The sequence below is a fragment of the Oreochromis niloticus genome, linkage group LG14 (genome assembly GCF_001858045.2).
Source record: "Oreochromis niloticus isolate F11D_XX linkage group LG14, O_niloticus_UMD_NMBU, whole genome shotgun sequence".
NCBI lineage: Eukaryota > Metazoa > Chordata > Actinopteri > Cichliformes > Cichlidae > Oreochromis > Oreochromis niloticus.
Window position 1 is genome coordinate 10,584,656 of NC_031979.2, and position 12,477 is coordinate 10,597,132.

Genomic DNA, 12,477 nt, shown 5'->3' on the forward strand with positions numbered 1-12,477 from the left:
ACCTCCTTTATAACACTCCTATGCTATGTGGGCCTGGTTCACTTTAAACGCATCATTTCGATTTCTTTTTCTTTTTCACAAGGCATGTGTTTTATCAGAGCCCTGACAGCGGATTGGCTGAGTGTGCGCCCATTTCATTGCAGCTTGTCAATGCATCTTTCTCAGTCACCACCGGATGGGAGGAGAGGAGGAGGATAGACGCGTTAGAGTAGGCAGGGGAGAAAGAGAGCGAGGAAGAGAAAGCGAGAGGAGGAGGAACGGGTGGATAAGGAATAAAGGTGTAACCCAATCTACTGACACAATCAAGGGAGGGCTTTTCTCCCCCCTTATCTTTATTTCTAAATGATTTCATGGGGCTTTTGCGTTTATTCTAAGCAGAGCGAGCAGGGAGCCATCCACTGTTTCTGACGCGTAAGGTTGCCCTACACGCCTTTGGGCATCACCGCCGATGCAGGATGATAGGATTAATTGTATAGCGTAAATCTGTGACAAAGTATTCTTGCGATCCACAGTGAAGAAAGAGGAGGGAGAGGCAAACTATGATCCGAGGATGATTTCTGCTAAGAAAACTCCGGAGAAGAGTCGTTATCCTATCCACTATCTGGTGTGGCACAACAAACACCGACAACTGGAGAAGGAGCTTGCAAGGAACGAGCAGGTGAGAATGTGAGGGGGGAGTGGAAAGGCGATCAAACACATTTTTTCTTTCCATATATAAAGCTATTTTACAGGCGATTATTAGGTATGTGGATCCATAGCTGTAGATAGTGGTGGAGAAGCTGCCATCCACGGACCACCTCATTCAAGAACCTGGCCGGTATTAGCGCAGTTAATTGCTATAGGGTGGAGGGTGACACTTGTGGACCGTATCGTGCCCTCGAATCTGTGCTATTTTCTTGTTGCCATTCATTTTTTAAACCACAGTGTGACACAACAGGCTATACATGTCAGGTCTGTGCTGCGCATAGGTACCGGAAATACCCAGCCTCCCTGTAATTTAAATATGTATAGGAAGTTGTGTCAGGAGTTTATTCCTGAAAAAAAAAAGGAAAATCAAAGTGAAACCTTATGGGGTTGAACTGTGTGTGTGTGTGTGTGTGTGTGTGTGTGTGTGTGTGTGTGCGCGTTTATGCGTTTATGTCTGTGTTTAAGCAGCTTTATTGTTATCTACTCAAAAGTGTAGGCTCTCCACCTTCCCACCAGCACCTAAACCCTTTGTGAGTGGGTGAGACAATGCAGATATTGTAGCATGTGGGCGAACAGTTGCCAGCGACCACAGTAAATACAGTAATAGAACCATTAAGATACACTATGGTCTCCAAATATGAGACATGCAGTAATGGATGGATATTTGTCACAGCGGTAAAAAGGGAGGGACCAGATAACACGATAAGAATATCACAGTGTGTCATGTGAACAGATGCTTGTGAATTCAAACAAATATAGAGGAGAACTGCTTGCATCTTGCTCAAGCCATCACATTTCTACACGTGTGTGCACACATTTACGCACACTTGCCTACGCATGCACACCCTCACCTTCATGTGGTTATAAAATCATAACCCGGGGAGCCATTTCTTTAGACCAAAAACGGTCAGCTGTCAGTTTGCCACAGTTCCCTGCATTTACAGCAATAGATTGTGGGAATGACACGTTACATTTAAATCCTCACCATAATAATAACTATTGCAAAACACATGGCACACCTCACAGTTAAGAGGCTCTAAGAACAGACCTCTCATTGTCAAGTCAGGGCTAGAGGTGACATAGTTACCGCGTTTCATGCATAGAGGAGATGGAAATGAATCATGTGAGCTCTTGAGGCGGAGGAGACAAAAACTTTTCAAACCCTGGCTGCTGGCTGAGGGCTTAATTAAAACTGGAAGGGCACTCACTCAGAGAAAGCGCTCTTCATTCTTAGTCAATGCACTATCGTGCAATTTTAAAGAATCTGCTCCAAAAATGTAACAGGCCGTCAACGCTCCACCTCTAATTATTACGATTATTCAAACTCTACAGAGAAAACATACCTAGCCAAACATGTGCAGTTGAGTCGGTGTTCACTCAAAAATTGGATTAGTTGCTAACCTGGGAGAGTGTCTCATATTTTCAAATGTCAAGATTGATACATTTAAAGCAAAGGTGTGCATCTTCGTCCAGTAGCTACACTTGCGGGGTCTCTTAAACAATGAAAGCGTCAGTGGGCCATTGATTGGTCAGTTTCACACTCAGAAATGTCCTAACAAATATTGGATGGATTGTATTGGATAGACTGAGTTACACTTAAGTGCAGAGCAGTTGTTCATGATCCCCTGAGGATGAATCCCATTGCATTAAGTATTCCTGCTAACTGGGAAATGCTGGGAAATTTAAGGTGATGCAGTGAGAATCATTACAACAACCCAGTCACAGGAAGGACTACAAGCATTTTATCCATTTCCTGAAAGAGACACATTTGCCTTTCATACATCTCACTGTTGTAATGTATAATAATGGAATTTCTAACGGCCAATGTCAAGCAACACAGGTAGATGCTGACCTGCTGGCAACCTTTTATGAAAGTAGCTCGTTAATGATATACCTCTGGCTTGTAATTATTAACTGTCTTTGCATTACTTCTGTGCTTTGTGAGTCCCTCCCTCGTGCCTATAATTTGGCACCAGTAGGTACCTCGTAGAGTTTATACCATTTATTATTATTGTATTTATTTTGCCACCACCTAAGTGTGTTAATGAAGTATTAAATATTAACACATTACTTTACTGTAGCTAATATTTCACATCACGCTCAGTAAACAGAAACTTCTGGCCATGTTTTGTTCACACAGGCTCAATAAATTTGCCCTCATAGCCCCATAGTAATTCATTTTTCAGGAACTCTTGTATCAATAAATATTTTATAATGCAAATTTTTATTCCTCCTCTGCTGTGCATTGGAACCCTCCACTTTTTTTCTTTTTTTCTTTTTAAACTAAGCCAGCCAGACTGTCTGATACTTGTTTTTACTGCATTAGAGCAAACAAAGTGCTAAACGTGCAAATGAACTTTAGTAAATAAGCACAGCTGATCATCTTCCAGTTGCAAGTTATTTTTATTGTACTTTATTTCAGTTACAGTACATGGGGCCATGTCTACCAGCTGTCATTATGCACCCTAGGTTTATATGAAATTTAAAACAGTGGTAAGATTACAGTCTGTTTTCTCTCCTTGCTTATATTAGAATATGACTTTAAAGCTATTTCCAAGAACATAATGATTTTTTCCCCCCATATTTCTTGCATTTTCCCTGCCAGCACCAGGTGTGTTTTCTTAGAGTCTAAAGCTCAACGTGTATGTGGTGACAGGTCGCAAACTACAGCAAAATTTCTCTTTGTGTGATTGTATGCTCATATGGATTATGTTATACAATCCTGCAAACATTTTCCTCGCTTTATAAACTAATGTCAGCATTAACAATTAGCATTATATCCATGGACTCATTTGTGATGCATTATTTGGTATGTTTTATACGATCAGCTCCTAGAACCCAGTTGCAGTACTTGTGTTGCCACTTAAACCAGGACAGCATGCACGCAGCATGCTTGGACTCTGAGCTTCTAGCAGTCACAAACCTGTGAAACACTCATGCAAGCACATTAGTGATGTTGATCTCAGGTGTCGGGAAGTATTCTAGATAGCTGTGGCACTCCCACGGGAGGGGAAAAACAGGACTTTTAAAATTTTTGTCTTTTTTGTAATACCTGCAGGCAGCATTGGAGGTTGAGTACTTCAAGTTAACTGTATATTCATTTTTCCCAAGCTTCTAAAATCCCTGCCTGAGTAAACCTGAGCCCAAGGTTACCTAGTATGTCCGAGACCTATTTGCCCTGCCCTGCTGCTCAAAAGCAGGACACTGTTTGAGATTCATTGGCGTGAACTTTGATTTCCATGCTCAGATATGGAATATTGCTAAAGTGAAAATCAAGGCCACTAACCTACTTTTGCTCACTGGCCTAGTGTGATAGTTTCCAGCTAGGGCAACAAAATGAGAGAAAACATGGAGGAGGAAAGAGAAGTGGGTGACCAAAAAAAACAAAAAAAGTGTGGATGTAAAGATGTAGGTGGTAGGTTAAATTTTTTATTCACTGCTCTTGGAGAGCAGATCTGCTGAAAACCAATTTTATACAGTAACTTTCTCACACTGTAGTAGCGGGCTCTAGCTGCAGTAAGCCACCAGAATTAGCAGTATGTTTCAGGAGGGGTAAATGTTCTTCATCTAGATAATGACTGCAGTTTGATTGCTGATTTCAAGATTTGCGTGTGCGTGTGACATCAGACAGATAACAAAAAAATAATATAGCTTGGTCTAACATGAATGATAAACCCAATGATTCCTAAGAGGTGTGATAAAGAATATTAGAGGCATATGCATAATCCCAGTTCTCATAGTGTCATATGAGAGGAATTAAAATGATACGGCCCAGATAACAAAGACAGTATTTTGCAGAACAGTGTAATATCACTGACCTCTGCGTTACACCTCAGTAATCTATGATCAGACTTATCATTTCGCCATGTGCATACATCAAATATCCGGCACTGATTCGGTCCACAGTCTTATTTCCTTCCTGCAATGCAGTGACTGGATGGTGTAACATGAAACTCAAGCTGTCTTTTTTTCCTTAAATGGATTTTTTTGCAAGACTTCTACTATTAGAGTGTAGCATGCATGTACAGGTATCGTTTGTGAGAAGATAACAGGTTAGGCAAGAGTGGGAATGGTACAATGAATGCCAGCTGACCATGGATAAAAGCACAAATAAAAAGAAGGAGATGGAAAATAAGAAGGAAAAACAAGCAGCGGTGGGTTGCAAAAGAAAAAAAAAAGAGAGAATGAGAGATCCTGGGGTGAGATTCTTAGCCGCTTTTTTACCACAGCTTCGAGTTAAGGAGTGCACTAACAGCCGGCTGGGTAACGAGAGGCGGAATTGGAAATCAAGGAGGCAAACACTGACAGTCTGAACCGAGGAGCGGAGGCACAAACAAGGTAATGACAGGAGTGAAGACAGAGAGCAGAGAAGTGGAGAGGAGGTGGGGAGGAAATAATGACAGACTTTGACCATGAGCAGACTCTGTTTGGGTTGCGCACAGACGTAGAAGCGCAGCGTAATTGAAAAAGAACAGGGCCATGTAAGGAGTGATGGTCTATCTTAGGACAAAGCCAGGAAATGACAGAAAGACTTCTCTGTTGCTGTTTCTTGTCTTCTCTGCACCTCTTTTCTCCCCCCCCCCTCCTATCAGAGCTGGTTTGATTATGATGCCCTTGGCGAGGTACTAATGTTACATCAGCATTATAAAATCTTATGCCGGAGTGCTAGCTTGAGGGGAATGGAGCCATAAATTAAGGCTCTCGGGTTCATTGGCTTCACTATAGGCCTGAATCTTTTTGCCAGGCAGCTGCTATCTGATCGCACCTGTCTACAAGCACCTACTTCTCTTCCTTCTTCTCAAGTCGCATTTCCCCCACTGCCTAAAGTTTTCTTTATCCTCTTTCCCTAGTGCTTTCCATCCCTCGTTATCTCCAAGCATCCATACATCAAACCCACCCTACCCTTCTTTCTTCTGTGTAATAAAAATCCAATTCCAGATTTCATAGGCCACGTATGCTGGGTTGGGTCATACTTAGTTAGGCTGCTGAAAGCTTTTAACAAATAGAGAGTGTATTAGTGATAGACAATAAATACAATGAAACAAACTTTAGTTGTCTTTGTTATGCAGACATGTAAAAGCAGGACTTAATAACACAGTACAGTTCAAAAAGACTTGAACCTCAGGAGGATGTTTTGATGCTTCTCTTGATTATTATTGTGAATCACCTCGAGAAATGGGAAAGCATTCCCTCTTCTGAATAGCTAAAGCACTTTTTTGATTATTTATTTTATCATCACTTAGTGTCAACATTTTCTGGCTTTCACTAGGAAAACATTTAGGTAGCTCATGAGCCCACATGGGAAGGTGCTAGTTTTCTTTAGATTATTTTAAATACTATGCTTTTTGCACCGTTATGTTCCACTTATGTTCTTGACAAGGCCAGTCTGAAATCTGAAAACAATTTGAGGACTTGTAAGAAAAGCAAATTGGAAAATTGGTGATTTGAATTGAATTATCAGGAATTTATGCTGCCAAGCTTCTAAGGAAAATAAAACTGGCTGGAAAGCCTCATCAGCCTGCAACCTCCCCCGTTCAGTAATCCATCTGTCTAAGCAGCTACAACTGAGCGGCATCCAGTTTTTTTAAGTACACCTATTAAGCTGCTCCTTAAGACAAATGTATCAGCCAATCACATGGCAGCAACTCAAAGCATTGAGATACAGTCAAGACAGCCTGATGAAGTTCAAAGTGAGGATCAGAAAAGAAAGGTGATTTAAGTCACTTTGAATGTTGTATGGTTGTTGATGCCAGACAGGTTGGTCTGAGTGTTTTAGAAACTGCTGATCTGCTGGGATTTTCCCACACAACCATCTCTGTGGTTTACAGAGAATCCTCCAGTGAGCGTCAGTTCTTTGGGTGGAAATGTTTTATTAATGCCAGACGTCAGAGGAGGATAGTGAGAATGCTTTGAGCTCATAGGACGGCAACAGTAACTTAAATAACTGCTGGTTATATCCAAGATATGCAGAAGAGCATCTCTGAATGCCCAAGTGGAGCCTTGAAGCAGATGAGCTACAGCAGCAGAAGACCACACTGGGCGCCTCTTCTGTCAGCTAAGAACAGGAAACTGAGGGTACAGTTTCCTCAGGCTTGACAAAATTGGACAAAAATTTGAAAAATCTTCTCTGGTCTGATGACTCTCGATTTCTGTTGCAACATTCAGATGGTCAGTATTTGGCGTAAACAACCCAAAATGATGTAATAGTGTGGAGGACATTTTCCTGGCATAATTTGGGCCTGTTAGCACCAACTGAGCATCAACACCACAACACCACAGCCTACCAGAGTACTGCTGCTGACCAAAGCCATCCCTTTATGACCACACTTTACCCATCTTCTAATGGCTGCTTCCAGCAGGATAATGCACCATGCCACAAAACCCAAATCATCTCAAACTGGTTTCTTGAACATGACACTGAGTTCATTTTACAGTTACCAGATATCAGTCTGATATAAAAACACCTTTAGGATGTGGTGGAACAAATCTGCAGCAACTGTGTGTGCACGTTGTTGTATCTATGCCATGAAAAAATAAGGCAAAGGGGCTCCAGCCCAGTAAAAGCAAGGTGTACCTAATTAAGTGGTCAGCGAGTGTATAGTGAAGCATGGTAAGAAAGAGAATATTAAGACTTAAGGCTGCTTTGTCAGTCAATCCATGTTCCCCTCTGCACCTGTGCTTACTAGAAAAGCCCCCAGGAGAATTCCTGAAGATGCAATCACAACCTTCAAAGGATAATTGGATAAAAATGTAACTTTATTTTTAGAGTTTAGACATATTTAGAGTTTTGCACTCTTTGAGTATAATTTTTAGGTTAGGTCGAGAATTTAATTCTTCAAACAACCACCTTAACTTTGCTGTTTTCATTATGGAAGAGGTTACCATGGTAACCCGTTTCTCATAATAGTATACTAAGGATTGTTTGGTCATGGTTAGTATGTGGTGTTTTCTACAGAGTATCACAAACTGGGGCAGCAGCTAAACTCCCTTCTTTAAGTTTAGCTGCTGCCCTTCAAATGACTGGGCTTCCAAGATATTGTTAGCAATGGCGAAATTAAGCTAACAGCACACATTACATATTTGAAGAATTCCAGTGTCCATGCATATTTGGATAAATGTATTAGTGTGTGCATGTCCTGTTAGAATGGCAAGAATGGCATGAACACAGGAGTCTCAGATTTCAGTGCACAACCATAAATATAAATACAGTGATAGATGACAACAGATCCAGACCTTTGGACTCCATTCCAAAGGTCTGGATCTGTTGTCATCCAGATGTGACACATCCAGACTCGTCTCAGTAATTTCCAAATATGATTCAGGACACTGAACCAAATCAGAATCGTGACAGTGGCAAATCTAAATATATGGATTTGCTGTGCTGCTTTGCAGCTTGGTTTCAAGATGCATTGCTAATTATGCTGTTTTCCATCCATTTTAGCAAATCCAAGGCACTTGAATTTGACAGATGCTAATGAATGATGTACTCAAACAACAATAACAAAAAAACAACCCTTTGCTCTCAACATGAGCAAAAGCTCAGTGCAGCCGTCTCTTGCCACGCCACCAGGTTTACCTGAGATTGCTGCATAATTCAAAAGCTGACACACACACACACACTCATGCACCAAAGAAAGAAAGTGACAGCTGTGGCTGTTTCACTCCAGTAGGCGACATTATGTGATTATGTTCATTTATAGCATATGCACTGACGCTGCCATTCAAACAGAAGATTATGCCTGTGTCTTATGCAAACGCAGTGCTGTCCCTCCACACACGTGTACTTCCTGATATTTTGGTGACGTGTGCTAGCTCAGTGAAACAAACAGGTGTCAGCACCTTTAGATAACCATCACAGAGGCTTTCTATTTGCTCCTGTTGCCACTCTGGCAGGTCCACTGGCATCCCACGCTGTTTGCGCTGTCTTGATTTCTGCCCCGTGTCTTCCTGTCTGTCTGCAGATCTAACCTGTTGAGAGATTATAGCTGACAATGAACAGGCTAAGCTCAGTGAAACAGAGAAACATTAGATATGCTGAAAAGTAGGTCACCGTCTTCACTTGATGATTTGGTCTTACTTCCACTGTTAGAATTCACAGCATGCACCTGCACAAGTAGAAATGAAATGCAACTGTTTTTTAGAAGAGTGTGAGACTTCTGTAGAGGTTTTGTTGTTTTGCGGGGAGCCCTCTTCACCGGTCGTTTTACTCGTCGTGTCACCTGTGACGCAGGTTTTGTACTGTCTCTTTTATTTATTTTGGAAGCATTGCTATGATGAGACTAAATCAGGGTTTTGTGGGAGTGTAGCGTTTCTCTAAGCCTCCTCTGGATTGGGAATCGCAGAGGCAAGAAAGAGGGCAAGGGGAGGAAAAGTTATTTTTACACTCCTCCTTCCCTTTGCCACCCTCTGTTCCTATGCGCCCCGTGCACAAACATTTTGAGAGGGCTGCTGTTTGTGAATATGCACACTGTGTATGTGTGTGTGTGTGTGTGTGTGTGTGTGTGTGTGTGTGTGTGGTGTTTGCATGAAAGATTGATGTTGGCCTAAGTACCTGCCAAGCTGCATCAGGCCAGGCACACATGGAACGAGGGAGAGAGGGGGAGAAAAGAGTAGTGAGAGAAGGAGCAGATGCCACAGACAGAGATGCCTATCAATAATGCAACTTCCACTGAGCTCTCTGTTGATGGGAGGGCAGGAACAAATGAAACAGAAGGGGTTAGAGGGGAAAGCATAAAAAAATATAGTTTGGTTATAAAGAGCAGATATGGGTTAAGGACAAAGAAAGAGAGAAGGAAAAAATCAAAACAGGCAAATTATCAGTGGATGATGCAAAAGATTCAATAGAAAAAATGGAAAAACAGATCTGCAACAAAGAGTAAAAAAAGAAGGCATACACAGATGAAAAGAAAGTAAAGGCATGGAAAAAAAATCTACACTGGCTCAAAATTGCATGCAAAGACATGCGGAGCTGCCAAAACCAAAGTTCCTACATCTCATTACAAATGTATGAAGATTTCATCTTTCAACAGTGCCATCGTAATGAGATTATTGTCTTCTCATAATGAAATCAAACAGTTTGACATGGCGCTGATGATGACACTTCCTTCTTTTATAAAAGACCAGGATCTTAGAAAGTACACATGAGGAATATTGCAACATTTGCAAAAGCGACAGGTTACACGGCAGTTCCCAAAGGAAGTGAGACTGGATCTCGCTATGCAAATAACCACACACGTGTTTCTTCAGTAGCAGCAGCAGTAGACTTTTCCAGATACACCTGATATGGACTGTGGTGAAATAATAAGTAATCTTTATTTGGTTACAACTTTCTCATCTGTACAGTAAAAAACTGGGTGGGGCCCCCTTTTTCCTTTAGAACTACCTTAATTCTTTGTGACATAGATTGAACAAGGTGATGGAAATCCTCCTCAGAAACTTTGGTCTATACTGTGATGATAGCATGACACAGTTCCAGCACACTGGCAAGCAGCACATCCATGATACAAATCTCGTAATGGTGCTTTATTGGACTGGCATCTGGTGACTGTGAGATTTGGGTACAGTGAACTCAGTGTAATGTTCAACAAACCAGTCTGAGATGATTTGAGCTTTGTGACTTGGTGCATACTGTCATCATAAAGGGATGGGCATGTTCAGCAACAATCCTCAGGTAGGCTGTGGCGTTTAAACAATCTTCACTTGGTACTAATGGACCCAAAGTGTTGCATAGGAAATATCGCCCACGTCATGTTTACACCAAATTAAGACCCTACCATCCAAAAGTTGCAGCAGAAATCATGAGTCATCAAATCAGGCAAGGTGTTTCACATTTTTGTCCAATTTTGGTGAGCTTGTGCAAACTGTAGCCTCAAATTTCTATTTTTAGCTGACAGAGTGGCACCCGGTGTGGTCTTCTGCGGCTGTAGAGATGCTCTTTGGTTATAACAAGTTGTTATTTGAATTACTGTTGTCTTCCTATCAGTTTGAACCAGTCTGGTCATTGACCTCTGACCTCTGGCATCAATGAGGCATGAAGCTCTGTATACCGTAGAGAGGGTTGTGTGGGAAAATCCCCAAAGACCAACAGTTTATGACTTTCTCAAACCCATCTGTCTGGCACCAGCAACCATGTTGGTTAGGTGTATCTGAAAAAGTGACCATGAATGTAACTGGTAGTAGATAACTTATCTTAACCTTGTAATAACCGACAGATCACAAGTCAGGGGTAGTAGGGGTAGTTTTAGGTTTATGGTGAAGTTTCAGTATTTGAGAAAGTAGATGTTACCTTTACCTTGAAGTCTCATATATTTATTTTGGCATTACATTTCTGACTGATGATGACAGAGGCAGAAAACCATGACTAGGCTAGATAAACCAGCTAGACCTTTTGTAACAGCTTACAAAAGCAGCTGAAGCAAAAACAAGACTCAAAGACAAATATGAACAAGCAATAGCCAATCAATATGGTAACATGTAAATGAAGTAAAAATGGTATATATGCTAGAGAACTAATAAGGAAAATGTGAGCAAGTAGACAGGAAGGATGGGATGATGGGGATGGTAGGATCATTAGTGTTACTACAGTACAGAAAGCATGGCCTGGTTGTGCAGAAATGATATATTTGAAGAGCACGACAGAGAAAAAAGCAGTGAACTTATGAACCAAGGAAAGTTGCGTCAGAACATGGCTGCATTTGGACACTCCATCGTTCACTTTTCAGCACACACAAATAAAGCTGATTGCTCACTTACCTCCACCATTTATAGACTCTCCACCCCTCACAAGCCCCCTCTGTTCTCCAGATTCAACGAATTTCTATAAGCTGACATTTGCTTTGCTTGTTTGGCTAGCCCTCAAAAGAGAAAACGTTTTCATTTTATTTTTAGTCATTTAAGCCTTTATTATTGATATTCTGTTTAGCTGATTGGCTTTCAGTGTTCTGCTGCTGACTGTTTTCACAGAAAGCTTTTTGGCAGGGAAACCACAGGTTGTTCGAATCACTTTAAATATGGCTGCATTTCCATTTCATGTCAGTTAGCTCCAGTGTCTTTATTATGCATGCTGTCTCGCTGTAAAGGCTTCCTGCTACTCATGTTTCATGTCAACATACTGTGACAGCTTACTCTCTGTAGTACAGTCTTACCTTTAGTCAGCTGAGAAATTTTTGCATTAACTTGTGAAACGCCAAGCACCTTCATGGCGGACCCTTCATCACTAACTTTACATGACCACGATATACCATCCATTGTCATTTTGTTATGACGAGTGGAAGCTCAGAGATTAGTAGGGGTGACATAATGTCCCTACTGTAACTACGGAACCACACAAGTCAAACAAGAGTGTGTGTGTGTGTGTGTGTGTGTGTGTGTGTGTGTGTGTGTGTGTGTGTGTGTGTGTGTGCGTGCGTGTTTGTGTGTGTGTGTTTGCACTCAAGAAAGAAAAGCCCATTAGTAGTAAACAACTATTTTCTCTTGAGAATTCCTAGTTTGTAAATGGGGAGAGGAAACGTTGTTCATCATGATTTAGCTCAGACTGTGTGTGTGTGTGTGTGTGTCTTTTGTTTTTCAGCTGAACATTGTTCACATGTGAATGAGTAAGTATGTCAGTAAGTCTGCAGGTCAGCATGTCGTCGTGGGAGGACATTAGCTCTAAGTGGACTTAAGTGTTGCTCCTGGTTTTGTGTGTGTGTGTATGGACTCACTCACTGGATATCTTTGTGTCACTCCTACTTGTCTATGTATGGCTCCTGTCTTCTATCACTGATGTTTTCTATTGTCACGATCATTACT

The 12,477-nt window shown here is 41.4% G+C and overlaps 1 protein-coding gene across 2 annotated transcripts in view; it reads left to right on the plus strand.

The window, feature by feature from the left end:
- ankrd13b (ankyrin repeat domain 13B) overlaps positions 1-12,477 on the plus strand; it is a 42,130-nt gene that overhangs the window by 2,006 nt on the left and 27,647 nt on the right. Inside the window, exons 1-2 of one of the 2 annotated variants that reach the window (XM_013266848.3) lie at positions 115-411; positions 513-658. In XM_013266848.3, coding sequence (XP_013122302.1) covers positions 551-658 — 108 coding nt within the window. In that variant the 5' untranslated portion in view covers positions 115-411; positions 513-550. Of the gene's footprint in view, positions 1-114; positions 412-512; positions 659-12,477 lie in introns of those variants that run through there. The other variant, XM_013266847.3, reaches the window with a different exon arrangement.